This window comes from Pleurodeles waltl, chromosome 3_1 (genome assembly GCF_031143425.1).
Source record: "Pleurodeles waltl isolate 20211129_DDA chromosome 3_1, aPleWal1.hap1.20221129, whole genome shotgun sequence".
NCBI classification, from domain to species: domain Eukaryota; kingdom Metazoa; phylum Chordata; class Amphibia; order Caudata; family Salamandridae; genus Pleurodeles; species Pleurodeles waltl.
The window spans coordinates 312379925-312399721 of NC_090440.1; the positions used below are offsets into that span (position 1 = coordinate 312379925).

The following is a 19797-nucleotide window of genomic DNA, read 5'->3' on the forward strand; positions in this document are numbered from 1 at the left end:
AACAACCCATACTCCAGCTAACACCATCTGCCACAATTACATAATTCCAATCCACTCTAACCACTTCAATAAGGACCCAACTATTTTGAATTACTCACATGCACATAGCATGCTTCAGTATAAGAGCTAATGTAAACATTTTTTCTTTTAGCATTACTTCAAGGTGAATTGGCATACATGTTCATAAGGCTAGAATAAGGATTGAACTGCTACACTGTCCACTGTTTGTAAAACGAAAGAGTGAAAGCTCCATGTAGACGTCCCACATAAATTGAAGAGAATACTGTACAGGCCAACACCGTTATTGAGCCTTTGCATAAATGTGAGCGTGGAGAACATCCTTGTAGGTAACTCACAGTTTAAATAGGTTGTTACCAGCACTATCAGTAAAAGGACCTTTCCGATCAGAATTGAGGGAGAGTGTTAATAGGGACACACCTGACTTTCTTACCACAGGTCATTGACCACAGAAATAGTACAGATCTTTGATGTTCACAGGCCAATAATAAATAAAATGAAAATCTTCAAACAACTGTATGGTTCTCTCTAACTATTGGCCAATCACATAAGGGTGTTCTCGTGAAAGTCAGATTTGGCACATTGAATATTAAGTTGCATACTAAATTCAGTGCCTCAACAGACACTTTAGAAAAAAAATGCTTTCTGGGTCCAAATACTAGATGGCTGAATATGTACAACAGAGAGAAGCTGTATTCCAATTCTTACAGATAAGTAATGTTTCCTTAATAATTGTGTTGAGTACATACTTAGTAACCGGTTAACATCATTGTACATAGCCTCGTGATAGAATGAGTAGCAAAATTTACACTCAAAATACTTTCTTGTAATACTTTCTTACCTTTACAGACACTTCAGATGAATTTTTTGAATATGATGCAGAGGAGTTCCTGGTCGCATTGGCCTTGTTGATTACAGAAGGACGTACACCAGAATATTCTGCAAAAGGGCGGACGGAAGGGTTTCATTGTCCTCCAGCGAAATCTTGTGATCCAGTATACATCAAGCATGAATGCAGTGACAAACTTACACAGGTATGAATACAATTACTCATACTGTTCTGTGTATTGGGAGCAAGTGAATTCCTTTCACAGTATAGGCAAGGATTTGTTTTGGAACTAAATTGCTTGAACTGCACCTGTGAAGATTTGTATTGCTGCACAAACAAAGTGAAATACATTGAAAAGGTAATAAAGTAAAATTTAGGAAAATTTGCTCTAAGTACAATACTGAGAATGCTTTTTTTCACATCTTCATATTTGAAAAAAAAAATATTATATAATAAAGATTGACAAAATTGTACCATTCTTTAAATCTAAATATTGCTACTTGTCCAGGAATAGATGTAGGAGGCTGGCCTTGCTTATAGTGGGTACCTTGTGGTACTTGCACCCTGTGCCAGGTCCAGTTATCCCTTATTAGTAGTATAGAGGTGTTTCTAGCAGCGTAGGCTGACAGAAGGTAGCTATGGCAAAGCAGCTTAGACTGAACTAGGAGACATGCAAAGCTCCTACTAAACCACTTATATCATATAGCACAATATCATAAGAAAACACAATAATCAGAGTTATTAAAAATAAAGGTACTTTATTTTTATGACAATATGCCACAAGTATCTCAGTGAGTACCCTCAGTTAGAAGGTAAGTAATATACACAAGTTATATGTACAGAAACCCAAAACAGGTAAGTAACAGTAAGAAAAGTAGTGCAAACAATGTAGAATCACAATAGGATGCAATAGGTGAACATAGGTCTAGGGGCAGCACAAACCATATACTCCAAAAGTGGAATGCGAATCACAAATGGACTCCAGACCTATGGGAGCTTGTAGATGGTCGCTGGGACTGTAAGAAAACAGTCAGGGTGTCCAAGATACCCCACCCCTAAGACCGTGAAAAGTAGGAGTACATTTCCCCTACTACCCCAAAAGGACACAATAGTCGTGATAGGGGGATTCTGCGAGAACCACAAACACCAGCAAAGCACTGAAGACTGATTCCTGGACCTGAGGACCTGCAAGGCAAGGGGACCAAGTCCAAGAGTCGCGATAGTGTCCAGGGGGGGGGGGGAGGAGCCCAGGAAACCCCGGATGCAGGTGCAAAGAGGCTGCCTTTGGGTGGAAGAAGCCGAAGATTCTGCAACAACGAAAAGGGCTAGGAACTTCTCCTTTGGATGGAAGATGTCCCACGGCGTGCTGGATGTTGCAGAAATGTTTCCACGCAGAAATACCGCAATAGAGGTTTTTGGGTGTTGCGGAGGACCAGGAAGTCGCCCCTTGCAGGAGGAGACAGAGGGAGCGCTCAGCAATTCAGAGAGCCCCCGCAGAAGCAGGCAGCACCCACAGAAGTACCGGAGCAGGCACTTAGAAGATTTGTAAACCGGAGTCACAAAAGGAGGGTCCCACGACGTCGGAGTCCAACTCAGAGGGTTGAGCACTGCAGGACAGAGTGGTGGGGACCCAGTCTAGGCTGTGCACAGAAGCCGGAGCAGCTGCATATCACGCAGTACACAGGTTTGCAGTCTAGCGTGGGGAGGCAAGGACTTACCACCACCAAACTTGGACTGAAGGATCACTGGACTGTGGGGGTCACTTTGATCTAGCTCCTGTGTTCCCGGGACCATGCTCGTCAGGAAGAAAGGGGACCCAGAAGACCGGTGATGCAGTCTTTTGGTGCCTGCGTTAGCAGGGGGAAGAGTCCGTCGACCCACAGGAGATTTCTTCTTGGCTTCCAGTGCAGGGTGAAGGCAGACCGCCCCCAGAGCATGCACCACCAGGAAACAGTCAAGAAAGCCGTCAGGATGAGGTGCTACAATGTTGCTGGTAGTCATCTTGCTACTTTGTTGTGGTTTTGTAGGCGTCCTGGAGCAGTCAGCGGTCGATCCTTGGCAGAAGTCGAAGAGGGAAGTGCAGAGGAACTCTGGTGCATTCGTTATCTGAAGAATACCCCAGAGGAGAGACCCTAAATAGCCAGAAAAGGAGGTTTGGCTACCAAGAAAGGAGGATTGGCTACCAAGAGAGGTAAGAGCCTATCAGAGGGGGTCTCTAACGTCACCTGCTGGCACTGGCCACTTAGAGCAGTCCAGTGTGCACCCAACACCTCTGAATCCAAGATGGCAGAGGTCTGGGACACACTGGAGGAGCTCTGGGCAACCTCCCCTGGGAGGTACTGGGCAGGGGAGTGGTCAATCCCCTTTCCTTTGTCCAGTTTCATGCCAGAGCAGGGCTGGGGGATCCCTGAACTGGTGTAGACTGGCTTATGCAGAGATGGGCACCATCTGTGCCCATCAAAGCATTTCCAGAGGCTGGGGGAGGCTACTCCTCCTCAGCCCTTCACACCTATTTCCAAAGGGCGAGGGTGTAACACCCTCTCTCAGAGGAAATCCCTTGTTCTGCCTTCCTGGGCCGGGGCTGCCCAGACCCCAGGAGGGCAGAATCCTGTCTGAGGGGTTGGCAGCAGCAGCTGCAGTGGAAACCCCAGGAAGGCAGTTTGGCAGTACCCGGGTTCTGTGCTAGAGACCCAGTGGATCATGGAATTGTCCCCCCAATACCAGATTGGTATTGGGGTGACAGTTCCATGATCTTAGACATGTTACATGGCCATGTTCGGAGTTACCATTGTGACGCTACACATAGGTAGTGACCTATGTGCAGTGCATGTGTGTAATGGTGTCCCCGCTCTCACCAAGTCCGGGGAAATTGCCCTGAACGATGTGGGGACACCTTGGCTAGTGCCAGGGTGCCCACACACTAAGTAACTTGGCACCCAACCTTCACCAGGTGGGGGTTAGACATATAGGTGACTTATAAGTTACTTATGTGCAGTGAAAAATGGCTGTGTAATAACGTGGCCGTTATTTCACTCAGGCTGCAGTGGCAGGCCTGTGTAAGAATTGTCTGAACGCCCCATGGGTGGCAAAAGATATGCTGCAGCCCATAGGGATCTCCTGGAACCCCAATACCCTGGGTACCTAAGTACCATATAAAAGGGAATTATACGGGTGTACATGTGTGCCAATGAAAATTGGCTTTAGAAAGCAGAGAGAGCATAAACACTGAGGTTCTGGTTAGCAGAGCCTCAGTGACACAGTTAGGCACCACACAGGGAACACATACAGCGCATACACTATGAGCACTGGGGTCCTGCCTAGCAGGATCCCAGTGACACAGGGCAAAAACAGACATACATACAGTGAAAATGGGGGTAACATGCCAGGCAAGATGGTACTTTCCCACAATAGATTAACCTGTAAAACTAATTGCTTCACTTAATGAACCATAATATAGAATTTAATTAATACATAAGGCTCGTATAGTTATAGAATTAGCCCACTGAGTCCTCACAGTTTGTTCTGAACCCTTTGTTGACAATACAGGTTTAACTCCTACTTTAGAAGTACATATTTGGCACACAAAATAATGCTCCCTTATACGCCTTAAATTCCTGCTCACAAATTCTTGTCACCTTTTCAGACTCCCCATGGCCACACGAGAAAGACTTACACTGGACCATGGGCCAGATGTATCAAGGTTGAACCTGGTGGTAACCATGTGCAAAATGTAAAAATGCATTTTTAAAATGTACATGTAAAGCACACATGCCCTTTTGGCATGTGTGCACCTTACATGCTCCCCAAAAACATTTTGTGGTGCAGCACAGGGGGCCTTAGGCCACCAGCGCCTTGGGGTTTTGCATTTCCAAAATTGCGATTTCTGGTTACGAAATCGCAATTTTGGAAATGCAAAAAATTCGCAGATATGGGCCAACAGGCCCATAGGTGCGAATGGGGACTGATTCTCTAGTTGCGATTCGGTAATAGCATTTGCGATTTTTATGAAATCGCCATTACCGAATCGCAAAAATCATACATACCTTTTTGCATTTCTGAAATAGCGATGTCTTAAAAATAGCTATTTGAGAATCGCAAATCGGTTGTATGATACATCTGGCCCCATGACACTAAGGAACAGGAAAGTTTTCACAGTCTTTAACCCACCCGTATCATAGCCTCCATGGGTTCTACATCGATCACATCCCTGTGTCTTAGATGTGCTATGCTCAATATCTTTTTTTGAGTTTAATGTTTTCCATGTATGACTACTTCACTACTTGACATTCAACTACCTTGGCAGCATAAATGGTATGTGCTTGACTACACCTTGTGGCCTTCAAACTACAAATCCCATGATTCCTAGAGTGATGTCATCACTCATGAACTGTAACCCATTTCCGGTGATTTCTCTGTAAGTACGACCATGCATGGATGCTGGCGTTCACAATACAGGAGATAGAGGGTGAATTAGGTTTGGCAGGCAGCACCCACCCCTTTTGAAGTAAGTACCCTTTTTACTCACCTTACCATGAGCACCTTTTGAGTGTCTTATAAGGAGGACATAGGCATTGCCATCTTATTATGACACAGGTCATTTTGTTACCAAAACAGAGGTGCGCTCGATACAGGTTATATAGCTATCAGTATAAGTGGTTTCAGTCCGTTTGCATGCTGTTTACTTTAAACCGACTAAGGGCCAGATGTATCAAAGCTTTTTGCATTCGCAAACGGTGTGAATGCCCGTTTGCGAATGCAAAAAGCCATTTCAGAATGTATGAAAGGTATCCTGAAGCAATTTTAAGGAATCAATAAAATAGCGATTCCTTAAAATTGCGACCCTGTTTAGAGAGTCGCAAATTGCGACTCTCTAAATAAGAAATCGCAAATAAGGAATCCTTATTTGCAATTTCTAAAGCACATGTAAGAAGCAATTCGTTAATGTGAATTGGGCATTTAGGAATCGCTATTTACCACCAGCTTGAACCTGGTTGTAACCATGTGAAAATTTTAAAAATGCATTTAAAATGCATTTTTTAAATGTACATGTAAAGCACACGTGCCCTTTTGGCATGTGTGCACCTTACATGTCCTAAAAACCTTTTTGGGGTGCAACAGAGGGGGCCTTAGGCATTTCCAAAATTGCGATTTCGAGTTAAGAAATCGCAATTTTGGAAATGCAAAAAATTCTCAAATATAGGCCTACAGGCCCATAGGTGCGAATGGGGCCGGTATCGCAATTTGCGATTCGGTAATAGCATTTGCGATTTTTAAGAAATCGCTATTACCGAATCGCAAATGTGATACATTGCATTTTGCGAATCAGAAATAGCAATTTCTTCAAAATCGCTATTTCCGACTCGCAAAAGGCATTCTTGATACATCTGGCCCTAGATCTGGTAATTGCTAAGGTCAATACCATTCAGCTTGAATCTATCATCCCTTGTGACTGGTCATACCACCACCGCATCACCTTTCTCATCAGTGAATCTGTGAGAACTAAAAAGGCTCAATTCAAGAAACCCAAGCACTGGAATAGAAGCAAACGAAACATTAACTTGAATAAACTGACAGTCCCCCAGCAACAACATCTTGCCCCTTCCTATGGACATTGCAGATGTCCATGGCCTTACAGATCACTACAGCAGGTCCATGATGAACATTTTAGACTCGATTGTGCCCGTATTGCAAAAAAGAATGTACACCTAAATCTCAAAAACCATGGTACAATGGTAGCCTAAATGCAGAAAGACTCACTCTCAGACTTGCAGAGTGATCATGGAGATCCTCTTCATCCCTCGAACACCTCAAGCATTTGAGATCTCTGTGGAACATCTATAACAAATGCTCTAAAGTGAATAAAAACATTTTTTTGAACTCATCAAACTTCAGTCTAATAACCAATCAAACCCTTCCCCAGCTGGATCTAGGATTCAGCCAAACTAAAAGGATTTTGCCACCTTCTTCCTAAAAAAAAAAAAAAAAAAAGAAAAGATTGAATCAGATTTGCTGACTGCATTGGAGCACCTTCCGATCATGTACCCCCTGTGCACCCCCCCAAAAACAAAGCTTTAAGGAATTTATTCAAATCTTTTGATGAAAGCGACATTCTCAAAATTCTTGCAGCATTGAAACCCTCTAACAACTTCAGCGACCCTCTGCCATCGAATTTCTCTAGTGAGATCAAATCCCCTTTACTTCCACTGTGGACCAAGATAGTTAATGCCTCACTACTTCAAGGCTCTATCCCGGACTTCCTAAAGTCTGGGCAGGTTACCCCTGTCCAGAAGAAATCCACTGCTGACCCTATGGGCCTATACAACTTCCACCCAATCACCAACATTCTCACTCTTACGAAGCACCTAAAAAAAATTCTCCAATTTCAACTATGTAACCATATCGAACAATTCCGACTGTTAGACCAATTCCTATCCAGCTTCCACCAGGGTCACAGCACCGAATCCGTTCTTACGCACGTTGTGGATGCCAAGTTAAAAATGCTGGATCAAAACAAATCTTGCCTTCTAATCCTAATTGATCTGTTGTCAGCTTTCGATATTGTTAAACACGACAGCCTACTCAATTTATTGGAACATGGAATGGGCCTTTCAGGGACTGTTTTAAATTGGTGTGCCTCGTTTCTTCTCAGCAGAACTTAAAGATTCGAGGTGAATCAGTTCCTGTCCAATGCCACACTGATCTCATTAGGGTACCACAGGGGTCCATGCTCTCATCCACTCTCTTCAACCTATCTATGGGGCCGTTGTCTGACATTTGAAACTGTCCAACATCCACTATCACATATATGCAGATGATGCCCAACTGCAACTGAAAGTCCCCTTTCCTGAGGACATCCAGCAACTCAACACTACCCTACAAAAAACCTCAAAACTGACCTACAACCACTTTAAATTAAACACATTTAAAGCGAAATTCCTTCTAATTGCCCCTCCCAAATGGTCACCCACTATCGAAGAATGGATGAAGCAACTAACAGCTAACTGCTCACCATACGTTATATATTCCACAAGATCACAAGTAATAATGCTAGATAAGAACTTGAACATGCAGAACTGCCTCCAAAGGAGCGAACTTCCATATGAACATCCTAAGGAAAATAAAATCTTTCTCCCCCCCCCCTCAATGATTTCAAGTCTGCAATGCAATCTCTAGTGATTTCCAGGTTGGACTACGGAAGTGCAACTTACCGAAATCCACAGTAGCGCCGATAAGGACCTCTTTTAACTGCTACAAGGTTCATCACAGGATGGGAAAAACAACAACCACATTACTTCAAATAACATTGCTTCAAATCTGAAATCACTAAACTGGCTCACATATGAAGCAAGGATTCAGCTAAAACATGCCTGTTTGACACACAGAGCCCTACACTTCAACACCCTGATATACCTCGCACAAAAACTAGAGTTCTCTGGTGGGTGCAGATACTCCAGAAGTACCAGCCTCTTGCTGCTGAAACCACAGAAATTCCATAAAAAGAAAACTGACAACCAAGCCTTTTTCGAGCATCAACCCGAGAACTTGGAACTTCCTGCCTCCTGTAATCCGACTGAACCCCTCAGTGGCATCATTGATAAAGGAAGTTAAAATGCTTTTGATGAGCAAATTTCTGCCCTTCAACACAAGAACTCTCTCCGGACCCAGCTGACACGTTATCTACTCCCATGTTTATTGCTCGACTTTTACGACTGTGTTTCATATCTGTTGATTTAGTGTTATTACATCATGTATCATGTAACGTTCACGATTACCCCTTGGGTTTATGCTACATGCTTCTTCCTCTGATCCCCCCCCCATAAAGCGCGCTGATACCTCCAGGGTTCATGTTTACGTTATATAAACACTTTTTTTTTTTTAATTACATTTTAACGTTTGTCCATTGGCATGTTTTTCATTTTATATAAGACATTGGTATGGTGTACTTATGATGGCAGCGATTTAGTAACAAAATGTTGTTTACTAAGTCGGTCAGTGTCAGGCACTGCAATGAGAGAACATTTACAGTCTCTACTCACTGCTGCTATAGTTACGTAATGGTTAAAAAACAATTCCAACCAGATCGGAAGAGACTCAAGAATAACCCTCATTCCTAACATAAGCGTGGGAGAAACTGCAGTTTGTTACTTAGTGCTACTAATGAGCGTATAGAAGACTTACTCCTGTTTGTACCTTTATGAAAATATATTTATCGAGTAGTCAGTGTTTGATTACAGGACAGGTGCAGCCCTATCTTGACCATGAGTATGCCTAAATAGGGTAAGTACTTAAGGTGCAAGGTAGGAATGTATTTTCACACTTACATGTTTAAACACTATTTTTATCTTTGAGTTTGAAATTCGACACAGGATACATGCACCTTTATTTCCTGATTTGCAGTGTAAATGTGCAGGATGAGTATGCTGTGACAATTGATGTTTTGGGAACAGATCCTCAAAAAGAATAAGCAGAATTTCCTGATAGTGATGCAACCCTCTTTATATTATTAAAATAAATATTTACCTTTATCTTCATATGGATATTTTGCTGTTGTTACCTGTAGTTACCTATGTTTGACTACAAGAGAAAGGTATAGGAGCCTTATGCCTCTTTCACATGATTGGGATGTATGCATTAGTATGGCAGGGAGTTCCTGAAGGAGACTATTGATCTACATGATGGCATTCTTATGTAGTTATGTGAATCATTATATTTCACTGTTTGTACACTTACCCCAATTTTATAATGATATCACAGTACCCGCAAATAAAAAGGAACCCTTTTAGGTACTTTTATGCTTGTTTCAATTGGACCCCGTTCTTGTCTGGAAATAAAGTATCTTAAGAACTCCCTTGAAGGTTGAGTCTGCCAGAGTCGCACTGTCCTCCTTTGGTGTGGGGAGGTTGTCAAGGATGAATCATGCCACTATAAGTTGTGGGTGAGGTGACCTCTTCAATTTCTTGTTTGAATCTTTCAGGTAACTTTTGTAGCAAATATAGTTGAGGCGGTTCGCAACTAAAGTACGTTTTGTGATCTATACAGTTTTTTTGCTAGGAGGAAATGCTTGGGTATTTTTCCTCTGCCTCTTAATCAGGTTTAGAATGACGTTGTGAAGCTTGAGCATTTGCAAAATTACACCTTAAGAAAAACAAGCATTGGCAAAGCCAATTGGTCTCACCTATGCAAGAGCAATTGAGTTTGTCAATGCCTTTTAGCCATGTTGTACAGTAGAGCGGCTGCTGTGAAGTATGATTGAAAGTTAGAAAAAAAGAACTCTATGATGTTTCCAGCACCAGCCTTGTCATAGTGCTTATTTTCTGACAGAAGTGGAGGGGCAAGCAACACAACGCTGGAGGGTACCGGTAAAGCAATACAATGTGGGAAGATGGCAGGTGGGATGGGGCAAGCAACACAATGAGGCAGGAAGACGGGACAAGCAACACAATGAGAGAAGGAGACTGGGCAAACAACACAGCACGGGTGGGGGCGGGGCAAGCAACACACCGTGGGAGGGGATGGTGCAAGAAACACAATTTAGTAGAGAACCAGGAAAGCAACACAACACAGGACAAAGGGATGGATGGTACAAGTGTACGCAACACAATGAGGAAAGTGGACAGGGCAAGCAACGCAACCCAGGAGCGGAGGAAGCTAGCTACATAGTGCGAGGGATGCACTGAAGCACCTTCCAAATGATGTAGTCAGAAAAACAGTCTGGGCAGTGACCTCTCGACCTACAACTTGAGCAAGAGCTCGGAAGGAATTGGAAAAAGCTTGCTCTAAGAAACAAAACAGTGACAATGGGCATGTACCACACCAGTGACCTATAAAACGACAGGTACGAATACTTATCTACATCAAACATGGATGCCAAAATGAGATCAAGTAGCTAAATCCGTTGTGTGATGTTTCAGATGTCTGTAACTAGTCGTCATCCAGTAAGAATTCATCATTCAAAAGAAGGCATGCAAAACTGGTCAGCGTCTGTTGCACTCCCCAGTGCAGCTCCTCCTCCTGCTGCTATGCCTCCACTTGTGACGAACCGAAAGCCTGCCTGACTCTGGCAGCTGCAAGTAAAAATCCTCTGTCTCTCTTTACAGTCTCCCTTCACTCCTTCTTTTCTCTTTCCCCCTACTGCATTTTTCCCCGCGCTGCTGCTGTTCCTGCACCCTCCCAACCCCCCACCCCTGCAAAGCACTTTTCCCACCATTCTGCCTCCCAGCTGACTGGGACCCCCCACCTCACTGACCTTCTTAATGGTGGCTGCAGCACTGTGAAAGGGCAACTCCTCGGACCTCCTGGTCAGCGTCTGTTGCCCTCCCCAGTGCAGCTCCTCCTGCTGCTGCCTCTGCTAGGGACGATCTGAGAGCCTGCCTAACTCTCAGTTCTCCATCTGCAAATAAATATCTTCTGTCTCGCTTTTCTCTCTCTCTTTACTCCTACTTTTTACTTCTGCCTATACTTCTTTTTTCACTTGTTTCTTTTTCTGTAACCTTCTCATTTCTTACCTCCCATCTCTTTCCTTTCCCTCTCCATGTTTTTCCCCGCAGCCCCTTCCTACTCCCCGCACCCTGCAAAGCACCCTCCCTGTTGACCAGACCCCCTGCCTCCCTCCCCTTCGCAATGGCGGACTGCCACTTGTGCACCAAAGGCAAGGCGGTCTGTGTCTATTCATGCCTGGTCCGCGCCCAGCGCCACGGACCCTGGTTCTCACCCCATCCACTGGTTCGACGCCAGCACTATAGAGGTTTCCAACCCGGGAACATCATCAGCCTGCCACTAAGCCAACCTCAGGAACACCCAATGACCTTTTTCTTGCTGCGCCTGCTCCAACACCCTCCAAGGACCACCCCATGATCCTGCACCAAGCTTGGACGGCCACCTCAAGTGCATATTCCTCAACACACGCTCCCTCGTCAAGCACACAGTAGATGTCTGGGACCTCCTCAACCTAATAGCCCCAGATGTCGCCTTGTTCACGGAGGCTTGGATCACTCCCACCACTGCCCCAGACATTGCTACGGCCATCCCGTAAAACTACAAAATCATTCAAAAGGATAGTGCTAACCAGCCTGGAGGAGGCATTGCCATAATCTACAAGATCAACCTCCACCTGACTACCACCATCGAGTTGCAGTCTCAATCAACTCACAAGCACCTACATTTCCAGATCCAGACCAACCCAAACACCTCTCTACGTGGAACCCTCATCTACAGGCCGCCTGGACCCTGACCCCAGTTCTGCGAAGACATTGCCAACCTCGTCACCCCCCCCAAGTGCTCACATACTCCGATTACATCCTTCTCGGCGATCTCAAATTCCTCCTTGATACCCACGATGGCCCTAACACCCCAAACCTCCTGGACAACCTCACAACTCTCTGCCTCAAACAACTTGTCAGCGTCCCCACCCACAGAGCTGGACACATTCTGTACCTCGTTTTCTCAGCAAGGGACAACATCACCATCTCCCACACCTCCGGACACAATTGGACCGACCGCACGTGCATCCACTTTACCTACACAAAGTATACCGCATATCACCACACGCCCCCCTGGCAGACCCTGGGGTAAAGTCACGGAAGCACAGCTCACCAACGCTCTCATCCACTCTCTCCCACCGAATGCAACAGATGCAAATGAAGCCACAAACAACCTACACCGCTGGATCTCAAACTGTGCAGACAGCTTAGCCCCCTCCCCTAAGGAAAACCTCAGGGAATCGAAGAGCCAAACAGGACAGACCTACAGGAATCCAAGCTCTCCTGCAGACGACTGGAACGTAATTAGAGGGTCAGCAAATCACCCGAAGACCGCACAGCCTACAAAAATGCAGTCACTACGCACCACCAGAACATCAGAGCCACCAAAAAAAGCCTTTCAAGCACTCCGCAACACCTTCGCTCACAACAGCAAAGAGCTCTTCGCCGTCATCAAAGAGTTCACAAACCCCTTGACAGACACCCCCTCCATTCCCCCCTCCCAAGACCTCTGCAACAACCTTGCCACCTTCTTTCACCGTAAGATCAAGGACATTGACGAAGACTTCAGAAACCAAATCCCGCCAGCACCGCTCACCACCAGAGACCTAGCACGCCACCAGATACTGGACTCCTGGACCCCCATAACCACAGAGGACACCCAAAGACTGATGAACTCCATTCGCTCTGGAGCACTCTCAGATCCATGCCCTCATCACATCCTCAACCTGGCCAGCGCCACCATAGCACCGGAGCTCTGCTGAATCATCAACCGATCCTTCGAGAAGGCCACACTTCCCTCAGACTGGAAGCATACCGAAATCAGCCAGCTACTCAAGAAACAAACCACCGACTCTAGAGAGCTGAAGAACTACAGACCCATCTCTCTGCTTCCTTTCCCAGCCAAGGTAACGGAAAAAGCCGTCAACCAGCAACTCACCAAATTCCTCGAGACACAGCATATCCTCGACCCATCCCAGTCCAGATTCAGAATCAACCACATAACCAACACCGCACTCTTAGCAGCCTCCATCGACCTATGCATCATACTGGACTGCAGAGGCACGACCGCACTCATCCTCCTCGACCTTTCTGCTGTCTTTGACACTGTCTCCCACCCCCCCTCTGCACATGCTGCATGACTCCGGCATACGAGACCAAGCCCTGGATTGGATTAGGTTCTTCCTCTCCAGAGGAACACAGAGAGTCAGTCTACTGCCGTTCACGTCAGAACAAAAAGACACTTGCTGCGGGGTGCCCCAAGTATCTTCACTTAGCCTGACGCTTTTCAACGTCTACATGGTCCCACTTGCCAAGATCACCAGACAACATGAGCTAAACATAGTCTCCTTTGCTGATGACGCCGATCTGATCCTCTCCCTGTCCGAAGACTCTGCTCAAGCCAAGAGTAATTTCCACGACGGGATGAGAGCAGTCGCCGCCTGGATTGAGGCCAGATGCCTCAGCTCAACTCGGTCAAGACTGGTCAAGACAGGGGCTTCACCCCATCTGCCTGAAATGACTCCTGGTGGCCCAGCGCACTGTGTAATGCCCCGCCCCCACAGACCATGCATGCAACCTGGGAATCATCCTGGACTCCTCTCTATTGATGACCTGCCAAGTCACCGCCGTCTTTTTATCATGCTTCCACACCCTCTGACTCCTGCGGAAGATTTTCAAATGGATTCCCCTCAACACGAGGAAGACAGTCACCCATGCACAAATCACCAGCAAATTGGACTATGGCAATGCACTCTGGCAGCTTCACCAAGAAACTTAAGACTACAAATAGTCCAGAATGCAGCAGCCAGATTCATCCTGGACATCCCAAGACACAGCCACATCTCCTCCCATCTCAGAGACCTACACTGGCTCCCAGTCAACAAGAGCATCACATATAAACTCCTTATCCACACCTACAAGGCACTGCACAACATAGGACTGGCATTCTTCAGCCACCTCCTCACTTTCTACCTACCCAACAGACGTCTCCGTTCCTCCGAGCTCATCCTTGCAGCCGTCCCCAAGATCCGGAAAAGTACGGCAGAAGGAAGATCCTTCTCGTACGAGCAGCCCGGACATGGAACATACTACCTCTCAAGCTCAGACATACCACATCACTGAAGCAGGTCAGGCAGGACCTCAAGACCTAACTCTTCCACTGAGCAGCACGCCACACATACAGCGCCTTGATATGCTATGGGTGATATTGATTGAAATGAGGAGTTTCAACAGGAGGTGATGTTTAAGGTTACCCAGAGTCATATAAATACAATATAATTGTAAGAAATTTTGTTACTGGTTGCCTGGTGGGTGAACCCTGTTCAAGCAGCATCCACAAACCTCGTCAAGATAAGGCACAGGGAAACCCCAAATTAACCTGTGCTCAACCTCCTGGTAGCTTTCTAAAGAGCAGTCTTAACTTAGGGTCAATGTGTAAAGTATTTGTGCAATACTTCAAACAGGGAAACCACCACTCAAAAATATCCCACGCCAAATTAGAAAGCTGGAACTGAATGTAATAAATAAATAAAACAAAACCAAAACTACTAAAAATACAATCTGTAGAACTGGAGTTGTGCATTTTTAAAGAATAAATTATGAAATAGCACCTAAAAGCATACATCACCAATGGCAGCTACCTGGTCGCACTGAACCGGTTCAAAGTCAGCAGTTGATGCTGACCGCGAGGGAGCGCAGTTTGGACACAGTCCTAGTGTAGTCCCACTTAAGGTTTACCTTCTCATGTTTTGTGCCGAGAGTCCTGTTCGCGTTGGACAGGTCACGAGGAGTGCATTGTGAGGAGCAAGGAGAGCATCACAGTTGGTTGTCAATGTGACGTGAAGAGCAGGCCAGGCAGGCTGGTGCTTTCCGTTAGTGATTACCCATAAGAGATTGATGCTGTGGTGTGAAGAGATGGGCTGGTGGTGACACACGCTTGCTTTCAGTGCATGCAGCATGGTCTTGGCGAACGGGCCCGTTTGCAGTCGCAAAGAGACCAAAAACTTGATTTGAGTGTGCCGAGCCTCACAAACTGTCCAGGGCCTGAGGAAAACTTCTCGAGGGCCAGGAGCCTGCTGCAGCTGGGTCCAGGAGCTGGTTGGAAAGCCTTTTATGTCCCTGAGGCTAAGCTCGGGAGGCCAGCGGACTAGCTCTTGGACTCACTCTGGGTTGCTCGGTTCAAGGTGAAGTTGCAGGTCCAGTTCTTCTTCCCCAGACAAGAGGGCAGCAGGTCAGCAGAGCAGCAGTCCAGCACGAATTGATGCCCTTCTTCCGGACAGAGTATCCACAGGTTCAGAATTGTACTGAAGTGTTGGTGTCTGAGGTCCAGTATTTATACACCATTGTGTCTTTGAAGTGGGACAGGCTTTTAGAGGCCGGCCTTTGAAGTACACAGGTGCCCTGCCTTCCTAGTCCTGCACCAGAATAACTACAGGAGATGTGCAGCCTTTTGTGTCGTGGCAGGACACAGCCTATTTAAGTTTAAGTATGGTTGGGCCCAGCTACTCCGCTATCTCCTCAGTTTACAATATTATAGTTCCTATGCTTCAAAATGTTGTGTTTCATAAGGAAAGTGCTTCATACGTTTATTACATTACAGTTATAACATATACTAACTTGGTATTTTGATTTTCTGTAAATATCTCTCTTTATTATTTTTAAGTGTTGCCAAGCTAAAAGAACGAGGTCTGAAGTTATAATGCTGTGGAAGAATAATACCCCTGTTATGGTGGAGGTGCTGCTTCTTCCAGACTGCTGTTACAGTGATGAAGGAGCTACCACAGAGAGTAGCGATTTGAAGGATCCTGCAATTAAGCAAGATGCATTGCTTTTAGAAAGATGGCTTTTGGAGCCTGTTCCACGCCAGTAAGTGTTTTCATTGTTTTTGAAAGGGTTGTGATAGGAAGTATAGTATTTGGAGGAATAAACACTGCATTATTTAAAACTTGAACTACACTGTGTATGTTATTAGTCATTATTTATATAGGCTACTGTTTTATTTGGCAAACTGTACTCATTTATTTTAGGAATAACAATTAAGATTGATTAAAAACAGTACATAGCCACAGTCCCAATCTGAATAATAAAGGATACAGATCTACTAAAATGCTAGGTAACAAAGAGATGCAAATCCCTAGCACTGTGCGGTCACTATGGGAGAACTAATGCATTAATATTAACGTAAGGCATCCACAAACCTCAAATCCTATTGTCTTTCCTTAAGCTCCCATTAACCTGCATCTATCCATAAAAGGATCCACTTACCCACAACCAGTGCAGGCACCTCTGATTTTGTGTGCTATTCCATTTAGCAAAAAGCAGCTTCAAATTTGTATTTTCACGCTTTTTTAGGTTTGGTCTGCACAGCGCTTGTGCTGTACTTGTGAAATCTATTGTTAATATAAATCTTAAAAGAGGCTTACATCCTGCCCCTTGCCTTTTACTGGTCCCTGTGCTTGACACTTAGTTTTCCTCAGTTTCTAATGGCTGTAGAGTGCAATTTCCTGTTATTCAGCATATGCTTGCTCATATCACTGTCCCGAGGTCCAAGTACTCCTTTTCCATCCGCCAAACTTCTTTGTGAGGCTGCTCTCATGGTGTCAACAAAGGTCAGCATTCTAGTGATCTAGCTCTCTAGTGTGCCTCTCAGCTGCACAGCAGTTACTGTTTATTTAGCCCTCGTAATCTCCACGTGGCTGCACTAGATTAAAATCATTTGTGAACCCAGGAGCTGCACGCTTCAATGACAGTGATACTCACCAGTCCCCCCAGGGCAATGCACACTCACCGAAGCAGGGGCCCACTTGAGTGCTAAAGCCACAGCAGAGGCTGGTGCTTGTTCACATTTGGGATCCAGCACTCCATACAAGTTAATCTGCAGGCCGTCTGCTCTCCTACTCAGAGCTCTTCCCATATATTTCCAAGTCCGCCGACTGGCTGTTGTCCTCATTATTGCTCCTTTCCCCCTCATCATGTGTCCATCTCCCTCCTGCCGTGCTGCCTGACCTGTCTCCACACTAATTTCTTCCATCGCTGCTTGTCACATGTAATCATTTTTTATGCCATTTGATACTTGCGCATTTTAAAAATAGTGAATTAAAATGCACACTTTTGAGCACTGACAGGCCATTCCCCTTGCACGTCTTGAATAATATTGCCTTGATGCGCCTTTCATTCCCAGCCAGAACCCAAGTTTCAGAATGCACACCTTGCTACTAATTATCTGCTGTGTAAAACAGTGACCGGTGCCTAATTTACACAGCTCTGGGCACACTTGGCAGAACATGTGCCAGGCAAGATGTGCAGAAGAAAGGAGCCTAGCATTGTTTTTTACTTTAGGGAAAGCGGCACCATTAAAAATGCCACAGCCATTTTCAAGGATTAGAACATAGCAAGCATTGGCAACAACCACCTTTTGTTTTGACATAAGCCTTCTGCCTCAGTTTATTCCATGCACCCAATAGGAATGACTTTGTATGAAACACGATTACTAGACTACGCTTTCACTGATGTCCAGTGTAACACGAGGAACTGAAATGAAAGATTTGCTCTCTCTTGCAAACAAAGTCATTATCAATGATGTAACCTTTTGCCGCATGCCTTCAACTGTATATCACAAGTCTAAGGCATGCGGCAAAAGGTTACATCATTGATAATGTCTTTGTTTGCAAGAGAGAGCAAATCTTTATATATATATATATATATATATATATATATATATATATATATATATATATATGTGTGCATATACATATACACTAGAACTCTATCCTAAAAGTGCTACAAAACATAATTGTTGAGGGACACAACACATGGCCCCCACCCGTCTCCTCCGTTCCACCAGCCTCGCTCTCGCCGCCGTCCCTCTCATCCGCCGTTCCACAGCGGGTGGGAGGTCCTTCTCCTACCTGGCAGCCAAGACTTGGAACACCCTCCCCACCAGCCTCAGGACCACCCAGGACCACTCCGTATTCCGGAGATTCCTCAAGACCTGGCTCTTCGAGCAGCAGTAACCCCCTTCCCCCTAGCGCCTTGAGACCCGCACGGGTGAGTAGCGCGCTTTATAAATGTTAATGATTTGATTTGATGGCCGTTGTGTTTTATAGAGGATTTTGCTGAATGTCTTCAGCTGCTAGTGATGCTGTGGGAGTGGTGTGTCCAAAAAAAGCAAAATAGAAAAAGAACTTTGGACTGCTGTCTGTCATCCAGTAATTGATGATAGGCATGCCATAGTGCCAATACTTTTCAGGGAGGATGAACCCCCTGTGGATATTCCCATAGTTGGCTCTCAGTACATTCTTTCCATCCAAATTCTTGTTGAGGCTGCATCTGCAAACAACGCACGTGAACTCATTCAAGAACAACAATTAAAAGCAAAAGGGAAGCGTTATCAACTTATCTCATCTTCAATGCTTCCACAATGGAAGGGGATGATTTACTTCACCCTTCCAGCCAACAGATACTGAATGATATTCTGCAATATTAACTTGACACATGATGCATATGAACGTTTTCAAGAAGTGGGAACGATGGTGAACAAGCATTTGACAAAGCCAATAGTCTTCACCTCTGCAAAATCTGTTGATTTGTCAATGCATTTTTGAGACATGTTGGACAGCGGCGCTAGCTGCTGTACAACATGGCTTGAAGCTTAAAAAAAACACTATGATGCGGACTATATTGACCACGTTATATTGCTTTTTAAACTTTAGTCATGCTGCAGAGCCGCTGGTTTGTTGTGTTGGTGATAGCACTTAAAACGTAAAGGTTCCTGCCGCACTCAAGACAAGTCTGCCTCTGTACAAAGCAGGACTTGCATTCTTAACTCTAAAAACAACATTCCTGGCCACAGTTACTTCACTGCGCAGGTTAAGCCAACTTCAGGCTTTAACAATCCAGGAACTCTACCTGCAAATACACACGGACAAAATAGTTATGAGAACAAACTCACACTTTCTTCCAAAGATATTATCATGGTTTCGTATCATACACACAATTCAAATTTTCCAAGCCCCGAAGACTAAAGCAGAAAGGTTACTGCACACATTTGACTTATTACTGTGATGTATTTCTTAGAGAAAACAAAGGACTTCAGGAATGGAAGCCAGTTATTTGCAGAACAAAAAAAAGGGGTTCACCAGTAACTAAGAGTACCATCCCGAGGTGGATCAGTCCAAAATTCTGAAAGGCGGTCGTACGACTGGAAACCTGACCAGTAGCACACTCTACAAGAAAGTAGCAACTCTCACCTTCCTAGCAGAGGTCCCACTAAGTGACATGTTTATGGCAGCAACATGGCCATCTTTTCATACATTCACCAGACACTACTGTGTTGCTTTTCAAATAAACAAAGTGTTATAGGTGGGACACAGAGTACTACAAACTTGTTTGCCTTTTCTAGCTAATTTCAACCCAACCTCCAGACTTGAATAAAGATACTGCTACAAAATCAATGCACATTATCTGAATCCA

The 19797-nt window shown here is 45.0% G+C and overlaps 1 protein-coding gene across 1 annotated transcript in view; it reads left to right on the forward strand.

The window, feature by feature from the left end:
- The window catches only part of ATOSA (atos homolog A), a 257996-nt gene that overhangs the window by 46793 nt on the left and 191406 nt on the right, over window positions 1–19797 (forward strand). Inside the window, exons 2-3 of the mRNA XM_069222452.1 lie at window positions 868–1052; window positions 15989–16191. Coding sequence (XP_069078553.1) covers window positions 868–1052; window positions 15989–16191 — 388 coding nt within the window. The remainder of the gene's footprint in view (window positions 1–867; window positions 1053–15988; window positions 16192–19797) is intronic.